Raw genomic sequence first — 14,631 nt, 5'->3', positions numbered from 1 at the left:
GTCCTTGGTCCCCGTCTCTCCTGTCTCCTACTCACACTCACACCATCCAGCTCTGTGCTGGGACTCACAGAGCTGCCTCTGCCCCAGACCTGCCAGCTTCCGTCTCAGCCCATCTCTCTTTCCTCATGGATGTCCAGCCATCACCCCCCTCAGCAGGGCTCAGACAGAGCTCTTCATCGCCTGTCCTCCCCGCAGCCTCCCGTCTACCCCACCGTCCTGCCCGTCACGCCAGCCTGGAACCGGGGCGTCTCGAGGCCTCACAGCCAGGTTGTGTCTGAGTCTTGCCAGTTCTTTCTGTGGAGCATCTCTGGGATCCGGCCTCTCCCCTCCGTCCATGCAGCTAAAACGCTCCTCCAGGCTCTCACCAGCTCACGTCTCGATTAGTGCAACCTCCGGCTCTCTGGCCTGGACAAACGCAGCCCGGCCCTGCCCGGCAATGCTGCTGCAGAGCTCCTTCTCCCGGCCTGCTGCTTGGACCGGGTCACCCCTCGCTTCGCCTCCCGCTGCCGGCTCCCCTGCTCTGCCACGTCAGACACGAGCGACTCTCCTGCACCGTCACGGCCCAGCCTCGCCCGACCTGTCACCTCATTCGGTGCCGTTCAGTCCAGGCTGCCAGCCTCCGGCGCCCACGGCTTACATTTTCAAACAAGCCCTTTCGTGCTTCTCCCAGGTGCACCCAGGTGCTGTGGGATCGTTGCTGGTCCAGAGGGCCTGGTAGGACTCTCCACATGAGACTCCAGCTACGGCCCTTACTCTTGGGGCAGAGGGAGACGCCCGTCTGGCTCCGGCCCAGTGCTCGGTTGGCCCAAGGGGCGCCCCCACCCCAGTGCTGATAACGGACTGGGGGGGTCTCCGGCCCCTTTACTACCCACACCGTTGGAATCTCTGTCCGTGGCTCCCCCAGCTCAGGGTACCCCGGCCCCCCACCCTGTCCCATGAGCCGCGGTGCCTGGGGCAGGTCATGCCCCCCAGCCCAACATGGAGATTGTCGAAACTGCCCAAAAGAAGGCCAGGGTGGTCACACTTTGAAGATCACAGAAATGCAGCTCCCTCTGGGGTGAATGCTGCCGCTGTATGTGAGCCATGCAGCAGCCCTACGCGCAGGTGGATTTAAAGAGGCTGGCGTCCGATTACCAGCGCTGGAATCAGGCCAGGAGCTGGAGCTAACCACTGATTTCCAGAAACTCTGCCTCTTTAACAAGCATAGATGCCAGGACGGGTCCCTCACAGCACCCCGTCCCCCTGACACCATCCTGCACGCTTCAAGCAACTGTCTTACCATCCCCCTGATTCCAAATATCAGGCGAGTCTGTGCCTTTTACATGCTCCTCTGGAGACTGGCGTGGCCTAGCAAGGCCCTGCAGTGCCGGCTGTGCCCTCCGCCTTTGCCGTAGAGTTAGCGAGGCCCGGCGTGTACTGTTGCCACTCCCGGAAAGCAGGGGGTCGCTGCTGTCTGATCAGCCACGCAAACGAAGTGCAGCTCTTGGGTTCCCAGCAGGGATCCGGGTTCCCTGTGTGTTCGTGACCAGACACTCTTCCTGGCCCTTCGCTAGTCGCTTGGCAACCTGACCACTCAGAGGGCGTGGGAGTCTGCGTCCCACCCGGGGCCTGGTGTGGGACCTTCTCCACGGGAGGCAGCGGCTGTGCAGCAGTGTCTGGTGGAGTCCGGAAACTCCCTGCTGGGATCCCTCCCCTGCCCCAGGTTTTAGCTGCTGTGTGGGGCGATGCCTTTCGGGCTGCCTCTCTGGCTGGAGGGGTGCTTGGGGACAGTCCCCCAGGGGGCAGCTTGGATTGCTTCCTCGGAAAGCACAAATGGGACCAGGGTTCTGAGAGCGCTCCCCAGTGTCTGAGCCTTTCCTCACACCCAGGCAGGAGTGAGGGGCCCAGGAGCTGCAGTCCCTCCCTGGGTGGCAGGGAGCATGGATGGATGGCTGTTACCCCAGCCAGCACCCCCTCCTGTTGGGCAGCCGCCAGTTCTATCTAACCCCCTTCTTGCCCCGCTACCGAGCGTCGTTCTGAAGGGCAGGGCCCGCTCAGCCCCCTCCCTGGATCCTGTTTTCCTCTCGTCTGTCTGGCCCTGCAGCCCTGAGTGCCAGCACTGAGCCAGGCCTGTGGGCTGTCCGTGGCTCAGAGCGCTCGCCCCGTCCCCTCTCCTCCACGTGGACCGGATATTTTCAAGAGAATGCTGGGGAAAGAATCTTTCCTAGGACGCTTTCCAGCTGCCAGGAATGTGCGCCTAGGAATGCCTGGGCCCGCCCAAGAACAACTTCCAGCCGTGAGGCTGAGTGACAGCAGCCTCACGCGGGGGCTGCCGGCCGCGCCGCCCGCCCGCTCGCTCGCTCGGGGATGTGTTAACTACACAGGGCGCGGCCGAGGCCGTCTGAGAGCGAGCGTTTGCTACTGCTGGCTGCCGGGCCTGCTCGCTAGAGGGATGTGTGCCGGGGCAGACCCACTCGGCTAGTGCTGAATGGGGCTTAGAACGGTTAGCGACACGCAGCTGCGGGGTCGCAGCTTGGCTGCATCCCGGGAGCCAACTCCTCGGCACCCCCACGAGTGCCTGTCTCTGCCTGCAGCTCTGCCCCGTGCGCCGGGTCTGAAGCGCCGGGTCTCACAGGGCTCAAGGTGCAGCATGTCTGGCTGGCCCCTTTCCTCCCAGGGGCATCGCCTCTTTAGCCAGGAGAAGAAGGCTGCATTGTGGCACTTGGGGCCATGCTGCGGCCCCTCCAGTCTGTTACCCACCTCCACGCCCAGGGCAGAGATCCTCCCAGCGCAGCCTGATCCCGGCCGGTCCGGTCTGTGAGCCATAAGCACCATGCACCCCCTAACGCTTTGGGAGAGGGGAAGTGGTCCCAGAATGGGCCAGCGTGAAGCTTAGGGGCGGTATAGGGGGCTGTGGGCTAGGACAGGGCTGCAGGTCAACAAGGACACACACTGGGGCTGGTCTGTGAAACCCCTCACTCGTCTGTGGGGCCAGGAGAACACTGGGACCATAGGGCTTGTCTTGGGAGGGGAGGAACTCCCGATACATAGATGTTAACGTTCAAAGGGACCATTACGATCTTGTCTGATCTGCTGTCCAGAGAACTCCCCGTGTCTCCTGCCTTCAGCCTGTCCATCGCTCCTGGCTGGACTAGAGCAGATAGTCTAGGAAGAGATGCCCAGGGTGGATTTACAAACTCCAAGTGGTAGAGAATCCACCGGGCCCTAGGTGAGCTGTTTCAGTGGCCCTCGCTGTTACAAATCTGCATCTTGTTTCCAGTCTGAGTTTTTTACCTTCAGCGTCCAGCCCCTGGATTTCCTGCCAGGCTAAGGAGCCACCTGTTGGTGGAAATCTCTTCCAAGTCGGTGCTTGTGGACCACGATCACGTCACCTCTCAGCCTTCTCTGGGATAAGCTAAACAGACTGAGCTCCAAGTCTCTTGTGACTGGATGAGATCAGGGTCGCTGCTTGCCCTGGCTCCATTCTCCAGCCTGCAGGGCCCAGAGAAGCTCCTTGCATCTCGGCTCCACCGCACCCTCCACAGGTCTTCAGTTTTGCTCTTTGCTGAGGCCACCTTGGGCCCTTTTGGGTCCTCCCTGCCTGCTCTGAGGCAGACACGGGTCCAGCAAGCTCTCTGCCTGCATCTCAGCCCCCCTGATTTCAGCTGCTGCCCAGGATCAGATGGGCTCCCAGATTCCCATCTCTTGCTCTGCGGAGAGTAGCTGGCTTTGCCCCGGCACCTCACAGTGCCGTGTGCTGGCACCTCTGTAAGCTCGTCCTTTGAGAGGACACGAATCCACCTGGGTTCGGCGCTCTCCTTGGCCCGCCCAGCCGCTCCCCAGGAGCCTGCGAGCCAAGACCATGGTCAGCCATCGACGGGGCATGTCACCGTCGCGTCTGCAGCTCCTTCGAACGCGCCGAGCACTGGAGCCCTGCCGTGGCCATGCTGCCCTGCCTGGCTGCTACCTCCAGTGCAGGTAGGCCCGTGAGATCTCCTCCCCGGGGCAGATACCTGCGCGTGTGCCCCACCCTGGGATCGTCTGGGCCTCACTGCACCAGCTGCAGGGCACATTGCCCAGCTCATCCCCCCCACCAGGAAACAGCCAGCGACGGCCTCCTGCCTGCCTCGGCCAAGGAACGACAGCCCCCGGCTCCCCGCCGTTGGTTTGGTTCTGGCGTTGGAGTCGGGGTCCGAGGACCTTCCCCGGGAGCTGCTGCTGTGTCGTTGGTCCAGGGCCCTTTGCTCTGGGACCCCCCATCACCAGAGGCCAGGGGAAGCCAGAATGGGCACAGGGCACCCTGGTCCCCTCATCACTGTCTGCAAGCTGCATGGCCAGGCTGCTGAAGAGGACAGTGCCGGGTGGCAAGCTGGATCTGCCGCGGCTCGCTCTGTGCCCGTCTCCTCTCACCCGCCCCAGCCCAGGTACCCCGGAGCACGGGGGCGGGCAGCGTAACACCCACGGTCTCTGCTCCCCTCGAGCCGTTGTTTCTTCCTGCGTGTGCAGCAGGCGGGTCCCGTGGCCCAGCCGTTCCTGAGTGGGAAATTCCTGGCCGAGTCCCAGCGGGGCCGGAGCACGTCCGGTGCTGACGTGTGCTTGGAGCGTGATGGATGTGGCCCCAGAGGCTGCTGCTCTGCCTCCGCGGGGCCCCTGGCCTCTTTCCTGGGGAGGCTCTGTTGTGCTGCACGTGTTTATGGGGACCAGATGGTGCAGCCGAGTGAGCGTTGCCCCTGACTGCAGAGTGTGGGGCGCAGGTCACGTTCGCACCTTCCTCCCCGGGGGGGTGCGACAGGGGGAGCCACGGAGTCTGCTCCTCAGCCCAGCTCACTGGCCCCCTCCTCACTGGGCAGCCTGTGCCCCATAGAGCCTGTGCCCTGCACCACCGGGGGGCTTGGTCCTTAAACACCCCTGCTTCACTTCCTGCCCCAGAAGCTGCTAATTGGGGGCTGGCTATGCTCAACCCCGGGCCCGCCAGGCGCCTCCAGAGGGGGCGAGCGGGAGCCACCGCTGGCCCCGCGCCTGGCCCAGTGCAGAGAGCCAATGGGTGGGTTGGAGGCAGGTCACAGCCATTGGCCTATTGAATGCAATGGGGTGCTGTCCTGAGCTCCCTGCAATGACAGGGCACCACCCACATCCCCCCGCTGCCCTCTCCTTCAGATAGTCCCAGCCGGGTCCCAGCATGCAGTGCTGCCTTGACCGAGCCGCGCAGCTGCATGGCATGCTGGGACCTGCGGTCTGTGCCGGCCGCGGGTCCCATGGGCTGCGCTGGGCTGAGTGAACGAGGGTGTGCTGCAAACCCCGGTGCGGCTGGGAGGAGGGGGCTGTCCGTGTTCTCGGTACGGTTAATTGTGTGTGTTCAGAGGAACTGCCAGGTGGGATCAGAGCCGAGGTCCAGCTAGCCCGGGCTCCAGGCTCTGATGGGGGCCAGCCCCAGGGCTGCAGAGGAAGGTGCAGGAGCCCCACTGGAGCAGACGTGCGACTCTCCCCGCACTGCGTGCGTGTGTGTGTAACCCAGCGGCACGGCCGTGGTCGCTCTGTCTATGGGCGGCCGTGTGCGGGCGTGCACGTGTGTGTCACCCAGCGGCACGGCCGTGGTCGCTCTGTCTGTGGGCGGCCGTGGGCGGGCGTGCACGTGTGTGTAACCCAGCGGCACGGCCGTGGTCGCTCTGTCTGTGGGCGGCCGTGTGCGGGCGTGCACGTGTGTGTCACCCAGCGGCACGGCCGTGGTCGGTCTGTCTCTGTGCAGCCGTATGCGGGCGTGCACGTGTGTGTAACCCAGCAGCACGGCCGTGGTCGGTCTGTCTGTGGGCGGCCGTGTGCGGGCGTGCACGTGTGTGTCACCCAGCGGCACGGCCGTGGTCGCTCTGTCTCTGGGCGGCCGTGTGCGGCCGTGCACGTGTGTGTAACCCAGCAGCACGGCCGTGGTCGGTCTGTCTCTGGGCGGCCGTGTGCGGGCGTGCACGTGTGTGTCACCCAGCGGCACGGCCATGGTCGCTCTGTCTGTGGGCGGCCGTGTGTGGGTGTGCACGTGTGTGTCACCCAGTGGCACGGCTGTGGTCGGTCTGTCTCTGGGCGGCCGTGTGCAGCCGTGCACGTGTGTGTCACCCAGCGGCACGGCCGTGGTCGCTCTGTCTCTGGGCGGCCGTGTGCGGGCGTACACGTGTGTGTGTAACCCAGCAGCATGGCCGTGGTCGCTCTGTCTCTGGGCGGCCGTGTGAGGGCGTGCACGTGTGTGTCACCCAGTGGCACGGCCGTGGTCGCTCTGTCTCTGGGCGGCCGTGTGCGCGCGTGCACGTGTGCGTCACCCAGCGGCACGGCCGTGGTCGCTCTGTCTGTGGGCGGCCGTGTGCGGGCGTGCACGTGTGTGTCACCCAGTGGCACGGCCGTGGTCGCTCTGTCTCTGGGCGGCCGTGTGCAGCCGTGCACGTGTGTGTCACCCAGCGGCACGGCCGTGGTCGCTCTGTCTGTGGGCGGCCGTGTGCGGGCGTACACGTGTGTGTGTAACCCAGCAGCATGGCCGTGGTCGCTCTGTCTCTGGGCGGCCGTGTGAGGGCGTGCACGTGTGTGTCACCCAGCGGCACGGCCGTGGTCGCTCTGTCTGTGGGCGGCCGTGTGCGGGCGTGCACGTGTGTGTCACCCAGTGGCACGGCCGTGGTCGCTCTGTCTCTGGGCGGCCGTGTGCGGGCGTGCACGTGTGTGTCACCCAGGGGCACGGCCGTGGTCGCTCTGTCTCTGGGCGGCCGTGTGCGGGCGTACACGTGTGTGTCACCCAGGGGCACGGCCGTGGTCGCTCTGTCTCTGGGCGGCCGTGTGCGGGCGTACACGTGTGTGTCACCCAGGGGCACGGCCGTGGTCGCTCTGTCTCTGGGCGGCCGTGTGCGGGCGTACACGTGTGTGTCACCCAGGGGCACGGCCGTGGTCGCTCTGTCTCTGGGCGGCCGTGTGCGGGCGTGCACGTGTGTGTCACCCAGGGGCACGGCCGTGGTCGCTCTGTCTCTGGGCATGTCTGCCCGCGTGTGTCTGTCTGTGCAGGCGCGGGGGAGCGGGCCTGGCGGCTGAGGCCTGGGAAATGAGGCACGCTCCGGTGTGAGGGACTGGTGCTGGAACGTGCGCGGCTGACCAGCCCCTGCCCGTGTGTTTAACAAGCCTGCGAAGGCCAATGGGGGACCTCCCTGTGCTGCGGGTAATGAGCGCTCTGCCCTCAGCTGCAGCCTGGCCATGGTTCCAATCAGGAAGCCGTTAGAGGCCTTTAAACTCTCCCTGGTGGGGTCAGTGAGGCGTGCCAGGTGCTTACCTTGATGTTGTTTCCCCGGCAGGCAGCGGAAGGCTGGGAACGCTCTGCTGGCCGAGGGGGGGTTGCAGGCATATCGCCCCCAGGGCTCTTTTGTTCCCTTTACATCCGTAGTGAGCAGGGATTGCTCTGCGCTGCTAATGACCCAGGGCAGGATGGGAGCCCCCGGAGCCATCTGCAGCCCGCAGAGCCCTGGGGGAGGGCACCACATGCCCAGCATCTGCCCAGGGCCTTTGGCATGCTTTGGAGTCCTGGCTTGGCTGCTGGCAGCTCTGGGGCTGTCAGTCTCCCCCCCACTGCAGGGACCTGTGGCTCCGTTCCCCCGCCCAGGGCTCTGCGTGCTGCCGGCGGTGTGCTGGAACGAACGCGGCAGCCATGGAGCACGGCATGGGGGAGCCAGGCGCACCGGTGGGTCACAGCTGGGATTTGCTGCACGTCCGCTGGGAGGGCACAGAATGGCTTCAGTTTCTGGAGAGAGTGTCTCAGCTGGGCGCAGGACCCTTCTCCATGCCCATTCCCCTGCAGGGCAGGCCAGCTGGGGCGAAAGGGTGGGGACTGGCTGGGGAGAGTGGAGCCGGACGGCATGCCAGCTGCCGGGGAAATGATGCCCTGGGTGTTTGCAGCTGACCTGCTGAGGGGTGAGGCCCGCAGGCGGGAGCCTTTCCTAGGGGGCTCATCCCCATCTGCACTTGTGTTGGCTGCAGAAGTTTCTGCAGAGAGGGTGCTGACGCTGCGGCCGGCTGTCTCCTACGCGTGCACCGGGGCTCCCAAGAAAGCTCCTGGCGCTCCCTGGGCTGTCGAACACAGTCACAGCCAACTTTGGGACCCTGCAGCCAGTCAAGCCGATAGGTCCCCGTGGGCCTTGCGCCATCTTGACCAGGGTTTCTCAAGGCAGGCCCGGCAAAAGGAGAGAAGCGAACCTGGGTCTCTGCCCAGGCCGAGCAGAGCAGAACGCTGACCTGCAGCCAGCCGGAGGGGTGGGTGGGGAGCGAGGGCTGCCAGCCGTCCAGGTTCCTGGGGGGAGGCGGGGCGGGCACACGGGTGCAGTAGCACGTGGACCGAAGGGGGAGGAGGTGACGGTGGTGCTGTGATGTGCTCAGACGGCGGGATGGCATTACACACGCTCTCCAAGTACAACCATACGCAGGGAATGCTCCCCGCGTGCGTGAGCTTCTGGAGGGCTCCCCCAGGGATCGATGTTTGGCCCTGCGCTAGTTAACACTTCGATCCGTGACCTGGAAGAAAACATCAAACCATCCCTGGTTCCGGTTGCCGATGACTCGGAAACGTGGGGGAGTGGCAGATAACGAAGAGGCCAGGCCGCTGACCCAGCACTTGGGCTCGCTTGGTGAACTGGGCGCAGGCAAACAAAACGTGTTTTCATCTGGCTAATGTCAGCGTAGCCCTCTGGGGACAGAGCAGGCCGTACTTCCAGGATGGAGGGCACTGTCCTGGGAAGCAGTGACTGAAAGATTTGGGGATGGATAATCAGCTCCCAGTGCAACTCTATGGCCAAAAGGGCTACTGGGATCCTTGAATGCATAAATGGGAATCTCGAGGAGGAGCAGAGAGGTTATTGTACCTCTGTATCTGGCCCTGGTGCAAGCGCTGCTGGGATCCTGGGTCCAGTTCTGGTGCCCATGGTACAAGGAGGGTGATAAATGGGAGAGGGGGTGCAGAGAAGAGTCAGGAATGATTAACTGGTTAGAAAGCCTGCCTTCGAGCGAGAGACTCCAGGAGCGCCGTCTGTTTTGCTTAACTAGGAGCTGGTTAAGGGGTGAGTTGCTCACAGTCTGTAAGTACCTACATGGGGAGCACACATTTAATCGTGGGCTCTTCACGCTAGCGAAGAGAGGTCTGCCCTGATCCCGTGGCTGGAAGCTGACGCTAGACACGTTCACACTAGACGGAAGGCCTATATTTTGAATAGCGTAATTAACCCTTGGAACGCCTTACCAAGGGGGGGTGAATTATCCATCGCTGGCAGAGTTTCAGTCAGACGGGCTGTTTCTAACAGCTCTGCTCTAGGAGTGGTCTGGGGGCGAGTCTCTGGCCTAGACGGGAGGTCAGACTGATCCCCTCTGAGACCCACCAGGGAGGAGCACCGTGCGAACTCACCTCCCGCTGTCTGTCCCACTGCAGGATGTGCGTAACACAGTGGGCAACATCCCCATGGAGTGGTACCAGGACTACCCGCACATCGGCTACGACCTGGACGGCAAGAGGATCTACAAGCCGGTCCGAACCAAGGATGAGCTGGACAAGTTCCTGGACAAGATGGAGAACCCCGATTACTGGTGAGGGGCTGGGGTCCTGCTGCTTCCCCCAGGAACGCCCTGAGTTCCAGGCCAGGGGCATAAGCGCTCCCACCGCCCCAGCCTGGGGTCACGCTCCCAGGCAGGCTAAAGGGGTGCGCGTCCCCCTCTCCAAAGCCTGGGCAGCCCCAGCATGTACCTCCACCTGCCTGGTGTCTGAAGCCTGCTGCCCCGGGGAAAGCTCAACGCACTGCCGTGTTCGGAGCCCACGGGGCAACCCTTCAGCTTTCGGCTGGCTCCTGTGTGTCTCCTCCCCAGGCACGGGATCCGGGGTGCTCCCCTCGCCTGCTGCTGCCCCTGTGCCCCGTGGTGGGGGGAGCAGAGCCCAGGCACCCTCTGTGCCACTCTCTGCACAGCAGTGAACCCAGAGCAGACTCTCACGCGCCCCGTGCTGGCCGGGGGCTGGGACCCTGGGCTCTCTGCCGTGGCTTTCCGGCAGCTCTCCCCCTGCGGGCCGGTGGACAGAGCGGCACAGCCTGGAGAATGAGTTCCCCCCGTCCCTCTGCCTGCACCCTGCAGAGCCCTCTGTGCACTTGTGGGGGGCGGGAGCCGAGCCATAGTCCCGCCATCGCCCACCCGGGCCCAGCCACCTCCCACTCACTCCCAGCCAACGCAGGGCTGGCGAAGGGGCCAGGTCTGCAGCCTCGCGTCCTGCCCCTGCCCTGGAGGAGCCGGCTCTGGGAGGAGGGGACTGCCGGTCGGGGCCGGTTCGAGGACGCGGGAAGGGGGCTTGCCTCCTGCAGGACAGCGCCGAGATGGGCTTTGGGAGCGGAGCACCCTCCTGATGGGCCCCACGGGGATAGACCGTGCGGCAGCCTGGCCCTCGCCCCTCACGTGCCGCTTTCCCGCAGGCGGACAGTGCAGGACAAGCAGACGGGGGCGGACCTGAGGCTGACGGACGAGCAGGTGGAGCTGGCACAGCGTCTGCAGAAAGGGCAATTCGGAGACGTGCACGTCAACCCCTATGAGGTAGGGGACCCTGCTGCCGCCTCCGGGGCTGGGCCTGTCGGGGGCTCCCTCCTCTTCCCCTCCCGCACGGCCACCACCTCCGGGGCTCCCTCCCCTCCCCCCTGGGGTTGGTCATTCCGTGCATCTCCCTCGCAGCCTCCCTGGGCTGGGCCTCATCTCCGCCCCTCATGGCCACCCCCTCTGGGGTGGGCCTGTGTGGGGCTCCCTCTCCTTCCCCTCCTCCACCCAGGGACACCATCTCCAGGGGGGCTCCCTCCCCTCCCCCCAGGGACGCCACTTCCTGCAGCCCGTCGCCCTCCTGCCTTCCCAGGCTGGGCGGGGACCCAGTGGGCCGAGGGAAGGAGCCGGGCTGATCCCTGCTCAGCGGGCCGGGGCAGCCGGAGTGACCCCTTGCTCTCCCTTCCCAGCCAGCCATTGACTTCTTCAGCAGCCAGGTGATGATCCACCCGGTGACGAACCGCCCAGCCGACAAGCGCAGCTTCATTCCCTCCCTCCTGGAGAAGGAGAAGGTAAGAGCCTGTCAGCGCCAGCTGCCCCCGGAGCTGGGCCCCCAGCCAGGCCCCCCTCAATCCTGGCGCTGACCCGTCTGTGGCCTCTCCCTGCTCGGCAGGTCTCCAAGCTGGTCCATGCCATCAAGATGGGCTGGATCAAACCTCGCAAGCCCAAGGAGGACACGCCCACCTACTATGACCTCTGGGCCCAGGAGGACCCCAACTCCATCCTGGGGCGCCACAAGATGCACGTGCCAGCCCCAAAGCTGCGGCTGCCGGGCCACGAGGAGTCGTACAACCCCCCGCCCGAGTACCTGCTCAGCGAGGAGGAGGTGAGGGGCGAGGAGGGGGTGCTCTGTCTGTGTATGTGGGGGGGTGTTCCACGAGGGGGGGGGGGCTGTGTGTGGGTATTGAGGGGCTCATGGGGCTATGGAGGCTGCACTCTGTGTGCGGGGAGCTCCCGAGGGTGCTGCAGGCAGGTTCGGCATGGGTGAAATTCAATACAGACAAGTGCAAAGGTACAGCTACCCAGTGGGGACCCCGTGGCGAGGCTGCGGCACTGAGAAGGGGCCGGGGTGACAACGGCTCCCATGCTGAGCATGACCCAGCAGTGGGGTGCAGCTGCGAAAAGGGCTAATGTCCTTCCAGGGTGCACACACGAGAGGTCACTGTCCTGCTCTGCTCAGCCCTGATCCCCAGCCTCTACCACAGGCCTGAGCCCGGCTGTGCTCCGGGGCCACTGAGGGCCGGACAGGAAGTAACGGGCTCAACTTGCAGCAAGGGAGCGTTAGGTCAGAGATTAGGAACAGGCTGGGGAGTTAAGCTCTGGAACAGCCGGCCCAGGGAGGCTGTGGGGTCCCCGTCCTTGGCTGGACAAACTCGGGTTCCTCGGCCCTGCCCCAGCGCAGGGGGCTGGAGTCCATGGCCCCTCGAGGTCCCTTCCAGCCCCATGTTTCTGTGAGTCTGTGGCCAGTGCAGGGGAGCAGTTCTCTGGGCCGGGCCCCTCGGCGCTGCCATGGGCTTGGTTCCCAGGCTCTGACACTCCCTCTGCCCCAGGCAGCCGGGCTCTGGGCGCCTGAGGCCCCCCTGGGGAGGGGACGGAAAGCAGGTCCTAGGAGAGGGGCCTGGTTTGGGGGCCAGCTGTTGACCTTTGCCCTTTGCCCCGCAGAAGCTGGCCTGGGAGCAGCAGGAGGCGGCGGAGCGGAAGCTGAACGTCCTGCCCCAGCAGCACCGGTGCCTGCGTGCAGTGCCAGCCTACGCCCGCTTCATCCACGAGCGCTTCGAGCGCTGCCTCGACCTCTACCTGTGCCCGCGCCAGAGGAAGATGAGGGTGAGCCGGGGGGCGCTGGCTCGGGCGGCCTGGGCCACTGGCCCAGCAGAGCTCGGAGCCAGGGCCCGGTCGCTCCCGCAGCAGCAGAGCCAAGGGCAGGACACCCACCTCGCACGCCAGGGACTGGGGAGGCAGTGACTCCGGGGGCTGGCTTGGAGCAGCGAGGGGCCAGCTGAAGGCAAACAACCCCCCCCCGCCCCACACACACACACAACTCACGAGCTCTGCCTTATGGCTCCTGCTTGCTGCCCCTTTACAGAGTGGGATGCAGCAGTGTCCCCTGGCCAGTAGCCTGCTGCCCGGCACCCCCAAGTGGGGCGACCCTGTGGGGGGCAGACTGAGCCCCCTGTGCGCTACATGGGCTTGGTTCTCTTGCAGGTGAACGTGGACCCGGAAGACCTGATCCCCAAGCTGCCAAAGCCGCGGGACCTGCAGCCATTCCCCACCACGCAGGCCCTGGTAATGCCGTGCGGCCCTGTGGTGTTCAGGGCTGCCGCGAGCGAGGGGAGGGGGCACACAGAGGAGAACAGAGACCAGGGTGGGGCTGGGAGTGAAGGAGGCTGAGGAGTCTGGAAGAGGGGGATTAGTTAGGCTGGAAAGAAAAGCTCAGAAGGGGGCAGTGAGCAATGATGGGAGCCTCCTTCCCCATCCCAGAACACAGGGCTTAAGGGGGCACATAGGGAGCAGGGCAGCTGCAGAACTCCCTGCTGCAGGAGGCCACCCAGACACCCCGTCACTAGGCATATAGGGGAGAATAACCTTGACTCCTGACATTTGAAGCTGTGATAAGGGGTAACGAAGGCTCCTCATCCGGGACATGAACCAGTCCCATTAGGAATGGGACAGATAGTAAGACAGCAAGTATCATAATGTCCCATCTCAGTCTCTGGTCTGCCCATACCGTGAGTACTGGGTGCAGGTCTGGTCCCCCCACCTTAAAAGAGATACGTTAGAATTAAGAAAAGCAGAGATGAGGGGTCTGGAACGGCTGCCGTATGAGGAGGGATAATAAGACTGGGACTTGTTCAGCTTGGAAAAGAGACATCTAAGGGGGGATATGCTAGAGGTCTATAAAATCATGACGGGTGGAGAAAGTGAATGAGGAAGTGTTATTTACCCCTTCACGTAACAAAAGAGCCCAGGGGTCACCCAATAAATTTAATAGGCAGCAGGTTTAAAACAAACCAGAGGAAGTATTTCTTCACACAACACAGTCAGCCTGTGGGACTCGCTGCCAGGGGATGTTGTGAAGGCCCAAAGTATAACTGGATTCCAAAAAGAAAAGTTCCTGGGGGATAGACCCATCGGTGGCTATTAGCCGGGATGGGCAGGAACACAACCCCCTGCTTTGGGTGTCCCTAAACTTCTGACTGCCAGAAGCTGGGACCGGGCGTCCCTTGGTAATTGCCCTGGTCTGTTCATTCCCTCTGGTGCTCTGGCACCAGCCCCAGTCAGAAGATGGGACCCCGGGCTAGCGGGACCCTTGGTAGGGCCTCGTCTGGCCAGTCTGATGTTCTTGTGGACCCACCCCTGTCCAGAGGTTGAGTGTGGCCTGGGGCATCGTCCTCTGAGCAAGAGAAAGGACGTGCCGTTGCCAGGACCAGACGCCGTGGGTGGCCAGACCAGTCCCAGAGCTGGCATGGAGCTGGCCCCAGCGGGAGAGGGGGGTACAGCAGCTTCACATCGCGTGTGGCCAGCAGCAGTCACAGCTCTCAAACCCCACGTGGGCCTGTCCGTCGCTCTCCAGCCTCCCCCATGGTCCGGGCCCATCTCTGCCCCAGGGCTGGAGGCAGCTGTGGCCATTGGCAGGCGCAGGCCTGAGCTGGGGACGGATGCTGGAGCAGACTGAGCTCGGGCTGCGCGGAGCTGCTAGCCCTGGCGTCAGCGTCCCAGTGCCTCCAGAGCTGCCCGAGCCCGTTAGCCGGGGGAGAAGGGCACCTGGAGCCCCAGCCGCCAGGCCAGGGCTCGTTGCTGCGTGCGCAGGGGCGTCCCGGGCGAGCTGAACGCTAGAGAGTGGCACTGGCGGCTCCTCACCCTTCTCATTGTCTCCCCCAGGTCTACCGTGGGCACACCAGCCTTGTGCGCTGCCTCAGCATCTCCCCCAGCGGGCAGTGGCTGGTGTCAGGTAAGTTCTCTGTGCCCAGGGGGTGGCGCCCGGCCGGCCCGGAGCCTCGCAAACCCCTCAGTGGTGGCGAGGGGCGAGGGGCGGCACCCAGCAGCCTGGGCTCCTCCGCATGTGTCTGTCACAACTGTGTG

At 64.5% G+C, this 14,631-nt stretch overlaps 1 protein-coding gene across 2 annotated transcripts in view; it reads left to right on the top strand.

Annotated features, from left to right (window-relative positions):
• The window catches only part of BOP1 (BOP1 ribosomal biogenesis factor), a 103,757-nt gene that overhangs the window by 83,575 nt on the left and 5,551 nt on the right, over window positions 1-14,631 (top strand). For both annotated transcript variants that reach the window (XM_073329845.1, XM_073329846.2), the window contains exons 4-10: window positions 9,413-9,567; window positions 10,437-10,554; window positions 10,962-11,063; window positions 11,165-11,377; window positions 12,214-12,375; window positions 12,754-12,834; window positions 14,431-14,500. In XM_073329845.1, the coding sequence (XP_073185946.1) occupies window positions 9,413-9,567; window positions 10,437-10,554; window positions 10,962-11,063; window positions 11,165-11,377; window positions 12,214-12,375; window positions 12,754-12,834; window positions 14,431-14,500 (901 nt within the window). The remainder of the gene's footprint in view (window positions 1-9,412; window positions 9,568-10,436; window positions 10,555-10,961; window positions 11,064-11,164; window positions 11,378-12,213; window positions 12,376-12,753; window positions 12,835-14,430; window positions 14,501-14,631) is intronic.

The sequence above is a fragment of the Lepidochelys kempii genome, chromosome 2, assembly GCF_965140285.1.
Source record: "Lepidochelys kempii isolate rLepKem1 chromosome 2, rLepKem1.hap1, whole genome shotgun sequence".
NCBI lineage: Eukaryota > Metazoa > Chordata > Testudines > Cheloniidae > Lepidochelys > Lepidochelys kempii.
This window is presented reverse-complemented; position numbering and strand designations above follow the sequence as displayed.